Here is a 22,837-nt window from a genome sequence, read left to right on the forward strand (position 1 = left end):
GCTCTATCCACTGCGCAACCTGACCACCCCTACATTTCCTTTTTAACTCAAGACAATTTCTTTGTAGTTAAAATAACTAATTTAGAAGATTATACAAATCTTACATTCTTATTTTTAAAATTATATTCTTTAGAAGTTTTAATTGCACAGTTAACTTTATTGAAGTTAATCAATTAATAAAAATCAAGTACCAAAATTTAAAAGTGCTTGAAATGTTTTCTTCTTACTCTACTTTTATTGCTTAATACAGACAGGTATTTTTCATTTTATGGTAAACCATCTAATGGAATTTCAAGCTTTAATTAGGATACAAACTTATTCTATATTACCTTAAGATTCAAATTTGTAACAATCCCTAGCAGGTCAAGTAGAGCTGTAATATATTCACTGTGTAGGAGCAGAGGACAAGCCCTGTAGGTGATGCCTTCACTACTCATGATTGATTTCTGGATCAATGGATCACTTATGAAGTTGGTCTCTAGTTGATGGGAGTTTTGAACCTAGGGATGAACTCTACCTTGTAGCTACATCTGTGCTTCTCCACATTTTAATTCACTTTGTTGTTTTTCCTCTTGTGCAGAAAAGTTGCATCACTCTTTGAGAATATGGTTACAGTGTAACAAAATTACATCAAGCCAACTCATAATGCAACTCTTCCAAGAAATGAGAACACCTATTAATTTATAACATAATTTTGCCCTTAAGATTTTGTGCAAAACACCTGAATCTACTTCCAAAAAGAAAGAAGATTCTATTTGGCAATTTGAATTCATATCAAGTATCTATGAGGTAGATCAATTTTCTCCTTTTCTCTCATAATGATTATTATTGTAAAATGTTTATTCCACAGGAATAATGTTTCTTATTGTTTCTCTTCTCTCCCAAAATGTTTCTCATTGTAACATGTTTATGCCACAGGAAAGGGTCCTAAAGCTTTTTCTGCATTCTTCCAATTGTGAAAATTCTCCCTGTACCATTCAATTGTTTTCTTTATTCCTTCTTTCCAGGGAACTTTAGGTCTCCATCCTAAACCATGAATTTTTTCTGATTTCATAGGATATTTCATGTCATTGGAAGGTCTATCATCAACATAATCGACCCAATTTTCCATTTCAGACTCTGAACTAGTGTCTTTGAACAATTGTATCAATTCTTTGGCAAGTTGTGCAATTGACATCTCAAAATTGGTTCCTATGTTATAAATTTCACCTGGTTTCCCTTTCTTTAGGACAGTGAGCAAAGCTTCTACTACATCAGCAGCATAAAGGAAATTTCTTTTTTGAAGTCCTGAACCATGAATGCAACATTTTCTGTTGTGCTGCAATAAAGATATAAACTTTGGAATAACCTTTTCTGGATATTGATGTGGTCCATAAACATTACTGCTTCTTGTGATAACAACTGGAAATTTATATTGTTCCCAGACTGTACAAAACATTCTGCAGCTGCTTTGGATGATGCATAAGGATTTGTAGGTTGTTTTCGTGAAGATTCATCAAATTCCTTATCAAGGCTACCACCATATACTTCATCAGTGATCACATAAATTAATTTTTCTGCTGTCGCTTCATAAGCAGCATTTACCAAAACATGGGTACCATAAATGTTGACATAGGTAAACTCCAGGGCAAGGACAAATGAAAGATCTTCATGTGTCTGAGCTGCAAAATGTAGTACTATATCTTCTCAGTTTCAAAAAACAGTTTTATGAAGTGAGGTTCACAAATGTCACCTTGTATAAATTTATAGTTTTGCTTGTTAGAAATGGTTTCAAGATTCTTCAAGCTTGCACAGTAGTCCAGCTTGTCAAGATTTATGATCATATAGTCTAGATAATCTTCTACAGAGAGACTATTACATGTGATGCAATGAAGCCAGCGCCGCCCGTGACCAGGACCCATTTGGCGAAGCCGCTTGGGGCCCGAAGGCTGACCCACCGGCGGCAGCCGATATCTCTGACTCAGCTCCAGGAGAAAATATTTCAAGCCAAGAAGAGAAAAAAATTAAATTCAACAGAGCAATCAGGATCACACAAGACTTAGGAGCTTCTACTTTGAAGGATTGTAGATTTTGGAACACTATATTTCTTTTTTTTTTAAGGTTTTTGCAAGGCAAATGAGGTTAAGTGGCTTGCCCAAGACCACACAGCTAGGTAATTATCAAGTGTCTGACACCGGATTTGAACCCAGGTACTCTTGACTCCAGGGTCGGTGCTTTATCCACTGCACTACCTAGCCGCCCCAACACTATATTTCTTAGAGCAAAAGAATTGGAATTGTGATCAAGAACAACCCACACAGTTAAGTATAATCCTGAATGAAAGAATAAAATAGTCATTTAACAGGCTGAAAGACTGCCAAGTATTTGTGGCAAAAAAAAAAAATAAACTAAACTAGAATTCAATGGAAAATCCAGTATTTAACATTCAAGAGAAATACAAGGAAAGTATTGAAGACCAATTACAAGGGACTCAAAAAGATCAGACTATTTACTTCTTATGTGAAAAAAAAATGATCAGTACTCTTTAAGACTGTCAATAGTACTTGGGTAGTTTGAAAGAAACACTTGGGAAAGGAGGGATGATTCTAAAAAATGAAACTAGGTAGGGAAAGTTAAAAAGTAGCAATTAACTCAAGAAGTAAAGCATGGAAAGAGGAACTTATACAAAGAAGTTGGGGAGGGTTGGTGGTGCTTGAACCTATCACTTTATCAGAATTGACCTCAAACCTGTGAGTGATTGAAGATGAACAAAGCAGGTCAGAGACAGGAGAGGCAGAAATCAATTTCTATTTTACCCTCTGCTTCTAGGATATCAGGACAATTTTCCTGTAGAAATTCTTTAAAAATGAAGTCAAGGCTCTTTTCCCGATCATGACTTTCAGGTAGCCCAATAATTTTTAAATTGTTTCTTCTGGTTCTGTTTTCCAGACCCATTGCTTTTTCAATGATGTATTTCACATTTACTTCCAATTTATTTCAGAGTCAGGATGATGATGATATTTTTCCTTCCTTTTTGAAGAAGACCATGACATCAGGGAGGTGATGCCATGACAATCATATGAATTGGATTTGAATGACGAGGTATGGTGCAAAGTCACCAGTCTCATCTTCTCCTCCAGAGCCCTGTGGTCCAGGACAGGCCATCCAATCCCACCACCTTGCAAAAAAGTAAAAAAAGAACATGTGTTTTATCTGACTATCCTCTTCCATGATCTACCCTCTTCTCTGTCCCCTACATCCCCCTTCCCCTCCTCCATCCCTTTTCTCTTTTTTCTTATAGATTTATATGCTCTATTAAGTTTATATATATATATATATATATATATATGTTGTTTCCTTTCTGAGACATTTCCAATGAAAATGAAGGTTTCTTCATTCCCCCCTAATTTCCCCTTGCCATACCATTGCAAAAGCTATTTCTTGATTCTTTTATGTAAAATATCTTAGTCTATTCCTCCTCTCCTTTCCTTTCTCCCAGTACATTTCCTTTTCACCCATTGTCTCCATTATAAAAATATATTATACCTTCATATTCAGCTCCTCCTGTGCCTTTTCTATATAAGCTCCTTCTAACTGCTCTAATAAATGAGAAAGTCCATATGAATATTATGTATCATCTTCCCATTCAGGAATACACACAGTTCATCATCATTAAGTCCCTCATAATTTTACCCTTTTTTGTCCACTTTCTCTATGCTTCACCTATTTCCTGTACTTGAAGATCAAACTTTCTGTTCAGATCTGGCCATTTCAACAAGGACATTTGAAATTCATCTGTTTCATTGCAAGTCCATCTTTCCCCCTGGAAGATGATGTTTAGTTTTGCTGGGTAGTTGATTCTCAGTTGCATTCCAAGCTCTTTTGCTTTCCAGAATATTATATTCCAAGCCCCACAAACCCTTATTGTGGATGCTGCTAAATCCTGTATGATCCTGACTGCATAATATTCATGGGGATTATTTTTTGGGGGATCTCAGTAGGAGATCAGTGGATTCTCTCAATTTCTATTTTTATCCTCTGCTTCTAGGATATCAGGACAATTTTCCTGTAGAAAGTCTTTAAAAATGAAGTCAAGGCTCTTTTCCCAATCATGACTTTCAGGTAGTCCAATAATTTTTAAATTGTTTCTCCTGGTTCTGTTTTCCACATCCATTGTTTTTTTTAATGAGATATTTCACATTTTCTTCCAATTTTTGATTCTTTTGATAATGTTTTATTGTGTCTTGATCCCTTGCAAAGTCATCAGCTTCCTTTAGCTCTATTCTACATTTGAAGGATTTGTTTCTTCAGAGAATTTTTTTATCTCCTTTTCCATCTGGCCAATTCTGCTATTTAAGGTATTTTTCTTCTCATTAACTTTTTGAACTGTTTTTTTTTCCATTTGACCTAAACTAGTTTTTAATTTTATTTTTTTCAGCATTTTTTGAGTCTCTTTGACTAAGCTGCTGACTTGGTTTTCATGTTTTTCTTGCATCTCCCTCATTTCTCTTCCCAATTTTTATTCTGCCTCCCTTGATTTTCAAAATATTTTTTGAGCTCTGAAATAGTCTAAGACCAAATTCTACATTTCTTGGAGTATTTAGATGCAGAAGCTTGGACTTTGTCATCTTCAGAGTGTGTGTTTTGGTCTTCCATGGGACCAAAATAATTATCTATGGTCAGGTTCCCTTTTTTTTCTGTTTACTCATTTCCCCAGCCTGTGTCATGGTTTTGGGGTGCTTTTCAAGCTTTTGAGTATTATTAGAACACCCCTGTAAGGACCAAACAGTTCCTTCAAGGTCTTGTGAGAGGCTCTGACTGCTCTCCTGCCTGTGCTCTGGTTTGTGGATGACCACAAGAGTGTCTCTCTGCCCTGGGGCTGTGAGGAGGGTCCCTGCTCTATGACAGAATGGGGGCCCAGACTGTGATTAAGGTCTGAATATGGACAAAGCCCCAGAGCCCTGTCCTGGGGATAGAGGAAAGACATCGACAGTCTCCCCCCCTTTACCTTCCATGGGCTGAGCACTCAGGGAGCAGCTGCTGGGCAGCTCCCTGCTGGTCAGCTCTGTGGGCTTGCTTCTATTTCCTGGGACCAGGGCTACACTGAGGGCTGCAGCCACACTGAGGAGGGCCACACTGGCCTAGGCTTTGAGATTGTTCTGGCAGAGGTTTCCCTGCTGATCTTTCAAGTTATACTTGGTGTTTCCTGGGTTGCAGGTCAGGAAACTGCTTCTGCTGCCAGGAGCTGGTGCTCCCTGGACCCAGGCACCCAGGTACCCAGCAGGCTGTTCCCAGAAGAATGGAACTCCTTCATTCCAGAGCAATATTCCTGGCTGTGCTGCTGCCCCCTCCATCCCCTGGTTACCTTGGGCTGGAGAATTGTCTCACTGGATCTTTCTTTGGGTTCTGTCTTTTGAAAATTTAGTTAGAGTCATAATTTTAAGGTTTTTGGAATATTTTGGAGAGAGCTCCTGGGAAAGACTCCTCTCCTGCAGCCATCTTGACTCTCCCCCCCCCCCCAGTCTTTCAAATCTCAAAGGTTGTTGAGTTTTGTGATCACTCAGTGGAGTACAGAACCAGAATAGTGTGGTGGGAGCCAAAGTGTAGTATCTGGTTCAATCATACAAGCACAGGAATTTAGGAATTGTCAGGAGATTTTGATGGATGGATTTAGGTTGAAGTGCATTGGCTACTTCTGGCTCTCAAAGTCCCTGGGAAATAGGGGGAGCTCCAATAAATCTAAACAGTTATTGATTAGTATGAAAATCATAAATCCCTCAGTGAACAACTGGTGCTGGTGAAAGCCAAAGAGTGAGATCATGGAGAGCAGAAAGGATTTCTGTTCTGCCAAGCTCAGGGAACAGCCTGCTTGCTGGACCTCAGTTCTGGGAAACAAGGTATCTTCAAATATCTTGACAAACCTTTTTTTCTCATCAGAAATGGGTAGAAGATAAGGCATAACTAGGTGGCACAGTGGAGAGAGCAATAGCCCTGGAGTCAGGAGGAGCCAAGTTTAAAGTCAGCCTCAGATACTTGATACTTGGTAGCAGTGTGACTTTGAGCAAGTTACTTATCCCCATTGCCTAACCTAAAAAAAATGAGTGGAAGAGGGAACAATATATACATGTAGAAGGGTATAAAAATCTAAGAGGGTGAAGGGATGGGATAAGGGAGATACTTTCAGATGGGTTTGCAGGCTAAGCCCACTTGACCATCATTTGGATCCTAATTAGTTCATAGTGAATTCAGGTGGCAATTCTTTCTTTATTGGTCAGAAACCCTGAAGGTCTTTCCTTCCTAGATTGGTTTTTTTTTTAAGACTTTGAAAAAAAAGATTCCTTGCTTCTTTTCTTTCTAGCTTGCCTAAATCACTGAGAAACCCTGAGGGACTTACCCTTCCAACAATTAAAAACATTTTTTTTGCCTTTTTATTTTTTGGAAATGGTCATTTTTGGCCTCTTTGCCTCATTTCTCTCTTACCCAACTTTAATGACTGAATGATCACTGTCTCAGTCAAACTATGACCTGGGAAAAGACCTAGCTTTAAAAAGACAAGGTTAAAATACTGCATTCAGGGTCATCCCCAGTTGTCTTCATTCATATCTGACCTCTGACCTAGGTGGCTCCAGAGGAGAAAGTGAAGCTGGTGACTTTGCACAACACCACCTCTCTTAAATCCAACTTTTTTGCAAGTCTTGGCATCACTTCCCTGATGTTATGGTCTTCTTCAAGAAGGAAGGACAAACAACAACTAAACATTAAGAATTAGATTGGGGGAGGGAGAGGATAAGGAAGGGACTCTTTAAGGATTGAGTAAATTAATTAAGGAATAGGAAGAAAGGTAGTGAATTAGTTGAGTTAGGAGAGAGAGAGAGGGTAAATAGAACCAGAAAATGAATGAGGAAAGATAGAATGGAGGGAAAAACACAACTAGCAATTGTAACTTTGAATGTGAATGTGATTAATTTACCCATAAAATGAAAATTAGAAAAATAGATTGAACATCTGAATTTGACAATATGTTGCTTACAAGAAATCCAAGAAAAAGGAGAGATAGATATATAATTAAAATAAAGGGCTGGAGTAGAATTATTATGCTTCAAATGATGTAAAAAAAAGCAGGAGTAGAAAGCATGATCTCTGACAAAGTTAAAGCTAAAATTTGCTTTAAAGAAATAAACAAGGAATATTATTTAATATTGTTTTAGACAATTTATAACTGTAGACAAATAAAATATCTGAGAGTATACCTGCCAAAACAGATCAAGAAACTACAGAACATAATTATAAAATTATATAATACTTTTTTCTATTAAATATTATATAATCATATATGTATCTATATATAAAATTATAAAATATTCTTTCTACAAATAAAGTCAGATTTAACAATTGGGGAAAAAATAATCATCATGCTTAAGCAAAGTCATAATAATAATAATGATAATTTTACCCACCTAATCTATGTGTTCAATGCTATCACAATTAAATTACTAAAAAAACTATTTTAGGGTGGCTAGGTGTGAAGTGGATAGAACACAGGCCCTAGAATCAGGAGGATATGAGTTCTAATCTGACCTCAGAAACGTAATAATAATTAGCTAGCTATTTGACCTTGGCCAAGTCACTTAACCCCATTGCCTTGCAAAAATAAAAAAATATATATTTTATTGAGTTAGAAAAAATAATAACAAAATTTACTTGAAATAATAAAAGATCAAGAATTTCAAAGAAACTAATGGAAAAAATGTAAAGGAAGGAGATTCAGCAGTGACAGATTTTAAACCAGAAGGTAGAAAATATTAAAATTATTTGATATTTGTTAGGAAATAGAAAGGTAGAATGAAGTGGAAACACTATTTAAAGGATCAAAGATTTATATTTACCTTGTATTTAACAAATGTAATGATTTAAGTTTTGGGGATAAAAATTCATTATTTGGAAAAAAGTATTGGAGCTAGAAAGTAGCCTCACAGATTGGGATTAGACCAATTTCCTAAACTATGTAGCATGATAAAGTCAAAATCTATATATATGACCTAGATATAAAGGGAGCTCTCACAAGAAAATTAGAACATGGAACATATTACCCATCAGACTCATGGATAGGGGAATAATATATGAAGAAGCAAGGGATAGAGAACATCTGAGGTGAGAATTTTTATTTATTTTATATTACATATATTATATTGATATATATTATATGATATATGTAATATATGATACATATAATATATGAATATAAAAATATTATATTAAAATATAAGCAATGTAGTCAAAATTAGAAAGAAAGCAAAAAAAAAATAAGGAAAAAATTTTCGTAGACACTCCCAGAGAAAGATCCTATTTCTCAAATATAAAGATTTGAAAGATTTACAAGAATATAAACCATTCCCCAATTGATAAATGGTTAATAGTAATGAACAAACAGTTGTTGGGCTTTGATTTTTTTTTTTTTTAGTTTTTGCAAGGCAATGAGGTGGCTTGCCCAAGGCCACACAGCTAGGTAATTATTAATTGTCTGAGGCTGGATTTGAACTCAGGTACTCCTGACTCCAGGGCTGGTGCTCTATCTACTGTGCCACCTAGCTGCCCTAGAACAAACAGTTTTTGATGAAGAAATCAAAACTATATATTACTATATGAAAAAAACATTTAAAATAATTATTGATTAGAGAAATGCAAATTAAAACAACTTTGCGGTATCATATATATATGTCAGATGGGCTAAAAATGATAGCTGTCTTTCAATTGGGGAATGGCTAAACAAGTTGAGATATAGGATTATGATGGACCACTATTTTATGATAAGAAATTATGAGTTTAGAGTTTAGAAAAATATGGAAAGACTTGGACCTATGAAGGAAGATGTTATCCATTTCCAGAGAAAGGGATGGCAAATAGAAATTTGTATTGTGTGGTCTTGCATATATATATATATATATATATATATATATATATATATATATATATATATATATATATGTATATACGTGTCAACAAGGCAATGGGTTAAGTGACTCACCCAAGGTCACACAGCTAGGCTATTATTAAGTGTCTGCAGTCACATTTGAACTCAGGTTGTTCTGACTCCAGGGTTGGTATTCTATCCACTGCATCACCTAACTGCCCTATAAAGAGTCTTTAATTTAGATAACAGTGCAGTAAACTTGCCATCCTGGGGGATGTCCAGTGGATTTTTCCATTTAAATAGATCCACAAAAAAAGTTTTTATAGTTTTAGGAGGGGAAGGGAATGAAAACTATATAAGGAAGCAAGACTTGGCCATTGGCAATCTGGGCAAGGAAAGACTTCATTCTGACTATTTTGCCCTTCATACCATGAATTTCAACGGAAAGGGGCAAAAACATCAAAGTCTAGATACAGCCTGAACCAGTCAGGATGGGGATCTAGGGTATGATTCAGTTCAACCTAATCAAGAGTATTTTAAGAGTAGGAATACAGAGACTTTATAGAAATTCTGACATTACACAGGAACAGTTAAGGGAGGGCAGTCCATAATGCATTTGGTTTTAAACATTTTTGTCATTACATTAACAATTGCATCACATGTATATCAAGGTATATGTATAGATACATATATTTTCATTTAATTTTAACTTTTTCTAGGGTTAATAGGGAGGGAAGGAATAAAAATAAAACAAAAAGTATATAGTAGGAGCAGCTAGGTGGTGCTGTGGATAGAGCACGGGCCCTGGAGTCAGGAGTACCTGAGTTCAAATCCAGCTTCAGACACTTAATAATTACCTAGCGGTGTGACCTTGGGCAAGTCACTTAACCCCATTGCCTTGCAAAAATCTAAAAAAAAAGTATATAGTAGAGAAGAAAACTTGGAAGCACAAAAAAGCTGGCTAGGCTGAAAAACAATGTGTGTATATAAGTTTTCAAAAAACTGTAAGCAGTTTGAAGCGGAAGTTTATTTTTTATATTGTATCCTCTCTTATGTTCTCCTGTCTACATGGAAATGTTTTTCTTTTTTTTTAAATGAATAAAAAAATTAAAAAGAAAAAAAAGAAATCCAGCCCAGTAAGTCCTTTTTTTTGCAAAGGGAAGAAATCTTCCTTCCTTTTTTTTTTGGCAAGGCAATGGGGTTAATTGACTTGCCCAAGGTCACACCACTAGGTAATTATTAAATGTCTGAGGCTGAATTTGAATTCAGGTTTGACTCCAGGACCAGGGCTCTATCCACAGAGACATCTACCCAAGAAACTTTTCTTAAAATAAATAATTCATTTTTGCATACTTCCCTGAGTCCCATAGCTGCTGTATTTAAATTGTGCTGTATATGCACATTTTCAAACTAAAATAGGACAATAAAGTGCTTCCGAATTTAAAACTAGAATCTAGGAAAAATTTTTGAAAAAACTGTAACATATATGAATGATTCACACTGTAAATTATTGTAGTGTCAAGTAACAAACTCAGTTTCTGATGTACAATTCTATTTATTTTGCTTTATGATTTTAGCATTCAACATTTGTATATACAAAGGACAAAAAGGATTGCATATGAACCTCTGAACTTCTGTAATAATAATTATTATTATTTTTAGATTTTTGCAAGGCAATGGGGTTAAGTGGCTTGCCCAAGGCCACACAACTAGGTAATTATTTAGTGTCTGAGGCTGGATTCGGACTCAGGTCCTCCTGACTCCAGGGCCAGTGCTCTATCCACTTAACCACCTAGCCGCCCCTATTATTATTATTATTATTATTATTATTATTATTATTATTATTATTTTTAAATATCTTATGTATTTTGAGTTTTACACTTTTCCCCTCAATCTTACCCCCCTCCCTCCACCCCACCCCCCCAGAAAGCAACTTGCCAGTCTCTCTACATTGCTTCCATGGTACACACTGATCCAAATTGAATGTGATGAGAGAAAAGTCATATCCTTAAGGAAGAAAAATAAAGTATATTCTGTAATTTTTTAAAGAAAGATTTTATTTCTTTTGAATTTTACAACCCCCCCATTCTTGCTTCCCTCCCCCCACCCCCCACAGAAGGCAGTCTGTTAATGTTTACATTGGTTCCATGGCATACACGGATCTCAGTTGAATGCGATGACAAAGAAATCATATCCTTAAGGAAGAAAAATAAAGTATGAGATAGTAAAACTACATAATAAGATAAAGGGTTTTTTTTTTCTAATTTGATGGTAATAGACTTTGGTCTTTGTTCAAAGTCCATAATTCTTTCTCTGGATACAGATGGTATTCTCCATTGAAGACAGCTCCAAATTGTCCGTGGTTGTTGTACTGAAGGGATGAGCAAATCCATCAGGGTTGATTATCACCCCCAATTCTGTAATTATCTAAAAAAATTATATTCACTTGAATAAGGAAGCAACAGGATGGCTATTATGGCCCTTCAAATTTTATTTCCTCTGTGTTGTCAATGCTTTAATGGATGCTCTTTTCTCCTTTTTATGTCTCCATCGCTTGGTAGCAACTTGACCTGACTACAGAAGCACTGTGTTGTCAGGCCGAGCAAACCAACACACCTTCCACATCAAAAGAAAAAAAAAAAGTAACATTTTATAGCTCTAGTTTGTAGCCCTGCTTTGTAGCCCTGGTTTGTAGCCCTGGTTTGCAGCCCTGGTTTGCAACCCTGGTTTGTAGCCCTGGTTTGCAGCCCTGGTTTGTAGCTCTAGTTCACCACTCTTCTCCCAGGATCCAGGATTCGGCTTCATCGCCAGCCTTCTGAACTCATCCGCAGTCAGAGGTTATCGGATTTCGCTCTTCTTTACCTTACTGAGGTTATCGGATATCCTTTCTCCTAGTTCTGCTCATTTCACTTTGCATCTGTCCATACAGTTACATTTGTTTAGATTTCGCTTAAATGTGTGTGATGATACATGTCAGCTGAAAGGGAACTTTTAATATATTCCAAGTGACAAAAGCAAAGAGAAAGATGAAATAAACCCATTTAGAGGCATCAACACAAATCTAATCAGCATCCCCCCCCCAGTATGTGTCCTAGCCGCTACTTCCGAGCCGCACACCTTTTGCGGGAGGTTAATGTCGGGCCGGAGACGGGAGTCCAGCTTTGCTGGCCGAGGCCCCTCCCGCAGTGGGAACGGGTTTACGCCGGGCGCGGCAGGGACGCGGCTGATCCGAAGAAGGGGACAGCGCCTCCGGCTTGGGGGCGCGAGGGGGAGAGCGCGCGTGAGGGCGTCTGCGGGGCGAGCCTCGGCCGCGCCAAGCCGCTTGCAGGGGCCTCCCTTCCTCTCACTCCGGGTCCTCTCCTGGTTTCCCTCACTCCCACGGCCTGGACTAACTGAAAACCCTGGAGCAGCAGCCGGGGGTCGTATTTTGAATTTAGTTGTTTGGCACCGGGTGACCGACGAGTCGGGTCTGTCCAGGGCTGGCATTGGCGCTTTCCACATCACGCGGAGCTTCTGCGTTCCGCTGTGGGGATTCTGAACCAATGGGAAGGCCGGTCCCGCCCCCCCCCCCCCAGCAGCCCTTCTCTCCGGGCTTTCCTAGGGAAGGCTCGCTCCCCCTCCCCCGGTCATTTGGCCCGAGGGGACGCGCCGAGCTGCGGCTCCCCAAGTCGGCTCGCTTCTGCCTTTCTCTGCTCTCGAGGCTCCTGGTCTTTAAGGAAGATCTAGAGCCGTGATTACTTCTCGCCCAGGCTCTCCTCTCCGCCGCCCTTTGTTGCTGCTGCTGCGTCGCCCCTTCTGTCTTCCCCGGCCCCGGGCGTGCGTGCGGGAGCGCCGCTTGTGGCCGCCGCCCGGCGCCAGAGCCCTGTGCGCCATCTGCTCGGCTTCCCCCTCGTCCCGCCGCCGCGGCTCGGGCTCGGACCGCTCGCCTAGCGGTCTGCGCCGTCCGCTGCTCCCTCCTCTCCAGCCAGCCTTCTCCGCCGGGGCGGCCGCGCTTCCTTCCAGGAGCGCCGCGGGACATGGCGACGTCGACCCCCGGGGGCCAGAGAGCGGGCCGGGCCGCCGGGCCCGCGACGCCGCTCAGCCCGACCCGCCTGTCCCGCCTGCGGGAGAAGGAGGAGCTGCGGGAGCTCAACGACCGCCTGGCTGTGTACATCGACAAGGTGCGGAGCCTGGAGCTGGAGAAGAGCGTGCTGCAGCTGCAGCTGAGCGAGCGCGACCGCGAGCTCGCGGGGCTCAAGGCGCTCTACGAAGCCGAGCTAGCGGACGCCCGCCGGGCCCTGGACGACACGGCCTGCGAGCGGGCCCGGCTGCAGATCGAGCTGGGCAAGTTGAAGGCGGAGCACGAGGACCTGCTGCTCACGTGAGTCTGGTCCCCGCGCGCCGGGGGAGCCGGGCCAGCCGGGCCAGCCGGGCCAGCCGGGCCAGCCGGGGGAGTCGGGGGAGCCGGGGGAGCCGGGCCAGCCGGGCCAGCCGGGCCAGCCGGGCCAGCCGGGGGAGCCGGGCCAGCCGGGGGGAGCCGGGCCAGCCGGGGGAGTCGGGGGAGTCGGGGGAGCCGGGGGAGCCGGGGGAGCCGGGCCAGCCGGGCCAGCCGGGCCAGCCGGGCCAGCCGGGGGAGTCGGGGGAGCCGGGCCAGCCGGGCCAGCCGGGCCAGCCGGGGGAGCCGGGCCAGCCGGGGGAGCCGGGGGAGTCGGGGGAGCCGGGCCAGCCGGGCCAGCCGGGCCAGCCGGGCCAGCCGGGCCAGCCCGGGGAGCCGGGGGAGTCGGGGGAGCCGGGCCAGCCGGGCCAGCCGGGGGCCTGGGTCCGGGGACAGCCCGGGGCTCGGGGCCAGGCACGGATCCGGAGCCCTGAGGCCTCTAAGGCTTTGGGGATCTGAAGCGAGTCGAGGCTGTAGATTTGCAGCCATTCTGTGCAAAGGGGGTGGGCAGTTTCCTCCTTTCTGCCTTTTCTTTCCCTCTTTCCTTTTCCTTCCTTCTTTACGTTCTGCCTCCCTCTCTCCCTCCTCCCTTCCTTCCTTTCTTCCTTCTTTCCCTCCTCCCTCCTTCCCTCCTTCCTTCCTTCCTCCCTCTCGCCTTTCTTTCCTCCTTCCCTCCTTCCTTCCTCCCTCTCTCCTTTCTTTCCTCCTTCCTTCCTTCCTTCCTTCCTTCCTTCCTTCCTTCCTTCCTTCCTTCCTTCCTTCCTTCCTTCCTCCCTCCCCCCCCTTTCTTCCTCTCTCTCCCTCCCTCCCTCCCTCCCTTCCTGAGGTGGGTGGATCTTCCTGTCAGATAGAGGGGACAAAAAGGTCTTCTCATTGTGTTTTCTAACTGGAGCTGTGCACTTAACCTCTTTTAGAGTGTTAAAGGAAGGCATTCGCATTATAGTCAGTTTACTAGTGATGATGTTAAGGGGATGAGAGGTTAGTAAGAAGGTGACCCACAGAAATTTGAGGTGTGAGGTAAACGATTCTTTTGAAAGCTTGGAGGGGGAGGGGTGATTCTGGAGAAGAGGAGCAAAAATAATGGTGATTAAATGTTGCCCGATCTTAAGCTTTTTTGCTACAGTGGAATCCAGGCTTTGCAGGCATGGAAAGAAATTAAAACGTAGGGTCAACTCATTCGTTTTTCTTGACTTCATATGCAGATGGTTCCCACTTAGGACGTTTCTGTTATTTAGAGTGAGTCTTCCTCCCTCTAAGTCCAGATAGGGCTTGTAGGTTTATAGCTTAAGCCCTAGTCCTATGGTTTTGCTTGCAAGACAGGAACTCTGTTGCTGTGTGATAGACAGGACTGCCATCTCTATTTTAAAATCAATGAAGCTGGTCACAGCATAGCCGGAACCGGGTATAGATGAAGTAGCCCTGAAAGGAGACAAAAAAAAATAATCATCTCATCTCCAAGGACAGAGGGCGGAGAACTGTTAAGGCACTGGACTTTACTGATTTCTGTTTTTTTCCTTTACTTTTTCCCGGAGGTGGAATGATAAAAGAACCCCTAACCCCTGTTTATACGTAATAAAAGGACCCTTTGCTGCTAGACTGTGCAACCCTAACATCCACCCCCTGTTCATAATTGAGCATGTATCACTGTTGTATGCAGACACAATAGATTTCTTCCTGATAAATAAATGTATCAATATGTGTCTATCCAATTCAGCTCATCTGGTTTCTATGGCTTGTTGAACCCACTCTACCTTCATTGTTTACATAGGGTATGTGTTTTTCCACCCAGAAATATTTGATTTGACTTGTTTACAAATATCTTATTTGATCCTCACCACAACCCTGGGAAGTAGGGCTATTATTATTCTCATTTTACAGTTGAGGAGACTGAGACAAAATAGGTTAAATCTCCTGGGGTCACACAGCTAAAAGGATCTGAAGTTGCATTTGAACTTGGATTTTCCTTGACCTCAAGCTTAGTTTTCTCTATAGTGCCCTACAGCTACTGGGCAAGTATGAGCACAGGCATATATTCTGGTGGAGGACCAGGTCCTGGAAGCGATTTAAGTTCTTATTGCTATCAATTTAGACCCAAGTTTACAAGCTCAACCAGCTTTACCAATTCCTTCACCTCTTGCTGCCATCATTGTTACTCCTGTTAAGAGTTGTCCCTGGAAGGGATGGGGAATGTTTTCTAGACACCACAGTAGCTTAGTGATTTGGTCACCCTCACCATTATGTTGCTTGGGCCACCTATATGTAATTTGAGGCAATGGATTTAAACCCTAAGGATTGCAAAAAGCAGTGAACTGTAAAGAGACAAGAGCTGAGGTCAGGCTGGACTTTGTGATCTTAGAAATGATGGCCATATTAGACAAAAATATAGTAACTCATTTTTGCTGAACAGTTTTTTTGTTTTTAAAGCAAAATTTAACAATTATTAATAAATGTCTGAGTACCAGCTATAGAATATTAGGAAAGATTTGGTTCAGAAAGTCAGGGTCCTGACAAAAAGTAGCGAGTTGGTATGATGAAGCGCTTGCTGAACTTGAAGTCAAGAAGGTGTGTCATTTAATTAATTCCAAGTCACTAACATCCCATGACATCAGCTCCCAATGTCATGGTCTTCTTCAAGAGCAAGGGACAATCAACAACACTTAGATGTTTGGGCCTGAGCAAGTCACTTAACCTTTCAGCCTCAATTTATTCATCTGTAAAATGGCAACAATAATGAATACAGGTAGACAGGGTCAAATGAGGTAATATTTGAAGATCACTTTATATTTTAATTCCTAGTCCTAGTAAACCTCACAGTACTGATTTTCATTTCCAGTTAAAATTCTTGCAAGACCAGGTTTGGTGGCTTTTATTATTTTCTTTTTTTTTTTTTAAAAGAATAGTTGAGAGCTGAGCTTGGGGAGTACAAATAAACAAAGAAGACTTTGAAGACAAGTTACTGGACTTTTAGTTCTTTTTATAAAACATAAATCTATTTCATAATTGGTATCTTGTGTTTTTTAATCAGCAAACAAGTACAGTGAGGTTGTTCACATCTCTCATAGTGAGATTATAAAGATATAATTCATTTTTGAATGTTGCTTGTGAAAGCCTGCCTGTTCTCTAATACCTTCATCAAGAATTCCCTTGTTTTGTGTTTAGGTGATTTTTATAAAAAAAATCATATAGATAAGAGAACAATCATAAAGATTCAGAGTTACTAATTTTCTCTTGGTCACCTTTTTTGGAGGGGTGTTAAGTTATTGATTAAGAGTCAAGATTTTTTTTTCTTGCCTTTGATCTCTTCCCCTGTTCTATGAATTTGGAGACAGAAAGTCCTGAGTTTGATCTCTGCCTCAGAAGATTACCAGGTTTGAAACTCTGGGCAAGACAACTTAACCATTCTGACCCTCAGTTTCCTATCTGTATAAGAGGGAGTTGAATATTAGGACCTCTGAAGGTCCCTTCCAGCTCTGTGATCATGTGATTCCATTCTGATAACATTGTGCTGCCGTCAGCCCTCCCTCCCCCCCTTCTTCCTTCTGTCTCCCTCCCTCCCTCTACACACACACACACACACACACACACACACACACACACACACACACGCACAGACACTGTCTCTGTCTCTCTCTCTCTCTCTCTCTCTCTCTCTCTCTCTCTCTCTCTCTCTCTCTCTCTCTCTCCCCCTCTGGCTACTTTTCCTGTCTTTGTTCTCTTTAATACCATATCTTCTGTTTCCTTTATAAGTATCTTGGGGACTGTTATTTTAGAGTCCAGGTGTGATAGCTCCATTATCATTGATAGAGAAAAAATTTTTTCCAGTCTTTGCCATTTTTCCTTGTTTTTATTTCTCTTATTTTCTTCCTTGAATCTTCCTGAGTGCCATGTGTTAATTACTTTTTTTTACAAAAAAAAAATGATCCATTTAGACTTATTTTTAAATATCTTGCATCCATTGTTAATATCTTGCATCAATTCATTGTGATTAGGATTCTTTGGAACTGTAACAAGAAGAATAACAGATCAATGATAAGTATCAGATGAGACAGACTGGGGAGTGTATGTTCATTAAAAATATTTGTCATTATAAGTAAGAAGGAGAGGGTGAAATAATATTGGGAAAAACAAGAGAAAGACACAAATGGGAACTCTTATTGATTGCTTTGTCTGGATTAAGGAGGAACTTCCAGTGGATAGTAAAACCCTCTAGAAGTTCCTATTTTCAGATTTTCTTTTAAAGACTATGTGAACCCTCCAGGATATTGCAGAATCTCTTGCCAGAACCCTGAAAGATTTAACTTATTCATCCACAAAGGGAAATTTGAACTCCATATGTAAATTCTGTGAGTGTGTGTATTTATGTATAATATATCTCTTGGACAGACTGTACAGCTGGATAGTGAACTGGACTCAGGGAGAAGAATGGTTGGATTGCTTTTGGGAAATTGTATTTTTTACTGGCCCCAAAATTTTCATGAAAGCAGAAATCCCATCTTTTCAGTGCTATGTTTTTATCAGAGTAGCTATATGGTAGGGAGACATAGAACATAAGGTCAGAAAGATCAGAGCAAGTATGGTGGAGAGGCATATAGTGACTATGAGCAGGTTGCAACACATAGTCAGTGAGATTACCAATCACCAGAGAAGAACAGGGTGATGTGACAGGATGATGAACTAGGCATGTGGTAAGATCAAGGAATGACAGGTGGACAATCAGTTCTCCCCTGGAACTCTCAGTTTTGGGAGAAATCAAGGAAGGATTTCCTCTGGTGAACTTTTAATAAGTCAAAGATAAGAATCCCTAGTGTAGGAAAGCATAAATTGAAGGGAACTTCTAACTCACAGATCCATTTGTGACTCTCTCATGTTTTTAGGTTAATCAATTTCCCAATATTATTTCATCCTCTCCTTCTTAATAAGTAAGTGGGAGTAAACTTCTTAACCTTACTTATAATGAAGAATAAGAGATAAAAAATTCAGCTAAAATAATTAAATCATTAATCAATCAAATTATATAAAATGTTCCATACCTATAACCCTCCCCCTCTGCAAGAAGGAAAATGTTGCATTCTCTTCTTTAGCATCAAGCTTGGTCATTTTAATTTTATAATCTTTATTCTCCCTTGTTTTGTTGTTTTTTTTAATTGTGCATATAATTTTTCTGGTTTTGCTTACTTCCCATCAGTTCTCATACTTCTTTATTCATTTCTTTGTTGTGTTGTGATCCAATGTAACAGCCTATCCAAGGGGTTTTCTTAGCAGCAATACTGCAGTGGTTTGCCATTTACTTCTCCAGTGGATTAAGGCACTTACCTAGGGTTACAGAGCTAGTAAGTAAGGCTGATTCGAACTCCTGTCTTCTTGATTCTAGATCCACTGAGCTATCTAACTGCCTCCTAAGGCCAGCCTTTTATCCACTGAACTGTCTAGCTATAATTTCTTATTATTCAGTAATATCTCATTGCATTCATCCATTTTATTTAATCTTCCCTAATGGATGGACATTTATTTTGATTCCAGTTTTTTGTTACATATGAGTTACTGCTATAAATATTCTGATGTATATAAAGCCTTTCTATTAATAAATTGTTTTAATATTATATTTAAGAGGGTTTGTAACTAGAAAATAATATTGAGAATTTAAAATTCCAAATTGGGCATTTATTATATCTCTACTGATCATATCACTCCAAGAAACTTAAGGAGGATATAGTCAATGGAGAGCCTTGACACTCTCATATTCTTAGAACAGCTCCCATGTAGGGGTGTTGAAGAATCAGCAAGAAAACTGTATGTCAAGTATAAATATAGTCTTTCCATATTATTATATAGTTAATTAATTTTTAGTTTTTTTGATTTAGAAGTTTTTATAAAAGCTTATGGTGATTATGGCTTTTCACAATTTATTAGAAAAAGAAAATCCACTTTTAAAGTATTAGGAAACTTTTTTTGGCAGGTGTGAAGTTGAAATCATAAAAATGATAAAAAAATTGTTATAAAAAAGAGTTAACAAGGTAACTTTTTAGGACTTAATTCTGTAGATTTGCAGAACTCTTTTTTGATTGCATATTTTCTACTCTAAACTAACTGCATTTTACTTGATGCATCAGATTCTGAAAACCTTGCTTCATGTATAAATTTCATGAAAAGGGTAATACAAATAGCTGATCTTGAATAACTATAATATGTTTTTGTTCTTGAATCATAAGAGGCAAGACACTTTTTTTCCCTTTTGAAGAATATTGAAACTCTACTTAGGAAAGCTAGACTATTTGATGCTTGATCAAAGCATCCTATGAAATTAATTGTTTCTCGGGTTTAAATTTTTTTTCTAGATTTTTGCAAGGCAGATGGGGTTAAGTGGCTTGCCCAAGGCCACACAACTAGGTAATTAAGTGTCTGAGACAGGATTTGAACCCAGGTACTCCTGGCTCCAGGGCCTGTGCTTTATCCACTGTGCCACCTATCCACCCCAATTCTTGTTTAAATTTTAAAAAGGGAAAACCTAAAGAATTTGAAAAGACTTAAAAGATTTATTTGGTCTCAGTAATTTAATATTTTTGGACTTTGGATCTTTATTACTGAAAATGAAAGACAAGATCATAAGATCATAGATTTAGAATCAGAGGGAAACTTAGAGATCATTTGGTACAAGTCTGTCTGTCTCTCTCTCTCTCTCTCTCTCTCTCTCCCTCTCTCTCTCTCATTTTTAAGGCAGTAAAGTTAAATGACTTACCCAAGATCACACAGCTGAGGCTGGATTTCAACTCAGATCCTCCTGACTCCAGGACTAGTGCTCTATCCACTGCCTCAAAGCTCTCATTTTTTAAGTTTAGGACACTGAGGCCCAGAGATAAATGACTTGCCCAATATTTTTGTTGTTCAGTCATTTCAGTCATATCTGGTTCTTTGTGATTCCATTTGAGCTTTTCATGGCAAAGAAACTGTATTGGTTTGCCATTTCCTTCTCCAGCTCATTTTACAGATGAGGAAATTGGGTCAAACCAAGGTTAAGTGACTTGCCCAGAGTCACACATCTAGTAAGCCTGTGAGGCCAGATTTGAACTTGGAAAGATGAGTCTTTCTGATTTGAGGCCAGACCCATTATTCACTGTACCACTTACCTACTCCTGCCCAAGTTTACAAAAGTAATAAATGGCAGAGCTGTGCTTCCAATATAGGTCCTCAGATTCTAGAACCAAAATGATTTCTACTTTACTAAAAATTGTATATAAAAATATCTTTGGGAAAGTAAGCCAATCTTACCCTTTGGGGCAATAGTGGACATTCATCTGCTCTGTCCTTGTAGAATCTCCATTTAAGGCCCAGGGCATCCACCTTACCCAACTGTACTCCTTTGAACTTCTCCATGGCTTCCAGACCTCTTCATCCTGCAAAATCCCATCATTAACCACTGCACACACACCTCCTGTTGCCTCTCCCTCTTTTTGGATTGGAAATGCCTCTCCTAGCCACATCTTCATTTCCCACCCAGCTTTATGGATTTCTTCCCTCATTAGATTGATTATAAACTACTTGAGGGCAATATCTGTCTTTTGCCTTTTTGTATCTTCAGTGCTTAGCGTAGCCTAGCACATAGTAAGGGAAGGCTTTTTTGACTGACTTTAGCTTTGTTTTTGTTATAATTTGAAAACTAAAGAGTTTAAATCTTATCCTTTGTGCCTCTTCTAATGTGGTTGGGGATTTATGTAGTTTTTTGAGTAGCTGATATATTTGTTTATATTGACTTGACTTTTTCACAGAGTTGCTATATGAAATGAGTAATCAAGCTTTATTTGTTAATTGAAGGAAATAGATACAAAAAGCACCTCTTGAATAGATAATTTGTGCCATGTTGATGGTGTTTACATAGTGAATAATTATGTGCAAATATTTGATGCTTAGTCTAGTGGAATGAAAAAAGGAAAAGTTGGGCATAAGTTAATTGTAATCAAGTGAAAGTTGTTTTTTTAAAGATAGGATGACACTGATGAACTTAAATATAATTTGAATTTTTTTTCTTTTTTTTAATTTGACTTATGTCAGGAACTATTTTCTTGTACAAAGAATGATGAAAGAAGATTGTATGTCAAACTGTAACAGTTATGTAAAACTTTTTTTTTAAGCTTTGGCATGCATGCTGACCTTGTAACCAGGAAGACCTGGATTAAAAGTCCTGCCTTTGATATATACTAAATGTGCCAAACCTCAATGTTTTCTAGGCAACTAGCTAAGATTATATGTTACAGAGTTGGCATGACCTTGCATTTAGTAGAGTTTTCTCACAGTATGTTCTTTATAACACTGAAATCACAGGTTCTTATCCTTAATAAATTTAACATGGTAGTTCTAATACTACCCTGTTTGTCTGTATCTCCCTCTGAACTTCTTTTATCTTATGTATTTTTTTTAGGGTGTTTTTTTTTTGCAAGGCAAATGGGGTTAAGTGGCTTGCCCAAGGCCACACAGCTAGGTAATTATTAAGTGTCTGAGTCTGGATTTGAACCCAAGTACTCCTGACTCCTAGGCTGGTGCTTTATCTACTACGCCACCTAGCCACCTCTATCTTATGTATTTTTTTAAAAAATGTTTTACTAGTGCACCTTTCTTCTTTTTTTTTTACTTTTAGTTTTTCCTCATCAATTTCATTCCCACCAAAAATTCTTTTTTCTAATGAATATCATCACCCAAAGAAATCCATCCGTTGTGTATGAGAGTATATAGAAGGACACATAAGTGTCCTTCTAGCCCATCAGCTCATAATCAATCATCCACACCTGTGATTGATCATTGTCATAATTGCATTTCATAGCACTTTTCCTTTACAATATGTTGTTCGGTGTTTTTTTTTTTTTCAGTTATATCCAACACATTGTTATCCTGTTTGGGGTTTTCTTGACAAAGATGCTGGAGTTGTTTGCAATTTCCTTCTCCAGCTCATTTGACAGATGAGGAAATTGAGGCAAACAGGGTTAAGTGACTTGTCCAGGGTCACTCAGTAAGTATCTGAAACCAGATTTGAATTTGGGAAGATGAGTCTTTCTGACTTCAGACCCAGCACTCTATCTATCCACTGTGCCAACTAGTTGCCCTTACAATGTTGTAATCATTGTATAAATTGAATGCCCTGCTTCTCTGCACTTTGTATAAGTTCATATAAATACCCCCCAGGTTTCCCTGAATCCATCCCTTTTGACATTTCTACCGGTCTAATAATATTCATCATGTTTTTATACTATAGTTTTCAGCCATTTCTTAATTGGCAGGCACCCTCTCTGTTTACAGTTGTTCTTTTGTTTGTTTTGGGTTTTTTTAATTAATAAAAAAAACAATACTACAGTTAATATTTTTATGCTTATGGATCCAATTATATGCCTTAATCTCTTTGGCATGTATGCCTAGGTATTGCTGGGTCAAAGGAAGCTGTCCTCTCTAAGAATATAGCTTAATGACATTGTTAAATATAATTAACACATAATTCTCCTTTAAAGTCTATGTTAACTTCCATGTCAAACAAATAAAATCAACACCTG

The 22,837-nt window shown here is 39.4% G+C and overlaps 1 protein-coding gene and 1 pseudogene across 1 annotated transcript in view; one reads left to right on the top strand and one right to left on the bottom strand.

The window, feature by feature from the left end:
• Positions 1–907: 907 nt before the first annotated feature.
• On the bottom strand, positions 908–12,391 carry LOC141498950 (dTDP-D-glucose 4,6-dehydratase pseudogene; annotated as a pseudogene).
• Positions 12,392–12,891: 500 nt separating this feature from the next.
• LMNB1 (lamin B1) overlaps positions 12,892–22,837 on the top strand; it is an 82,479-nt gene continuing 72,533 nt past the window's right edge. The window contains exon 1 of the mRNA XM_074204402.1: positions 12,892–13,250. Coding sequence (XP_074060503.1) covers positions 12,907–13,250 — 344 coding nt within the window. The 5' untranslated portion in view covers positions 12,892–12,906. The remainder of the gene's footprint in view (positions 13,251–22,837) is intronic.

Source organism: Macrotis lagotis, chromosome X, assembly GCF_037893015.1.
Source record: "Macrotis lagotis isolate mMagLag1 chromosome X, bilby.v1.9.chrom.fasta, whole genome shotgun sequence".
NCBI classification, from domain to species: Eukaryota; Metazoa; Chordata; class Mammalia; order Peramelemorphia; family Peramelidae; genus Macrotis; species Macrotis lagotis.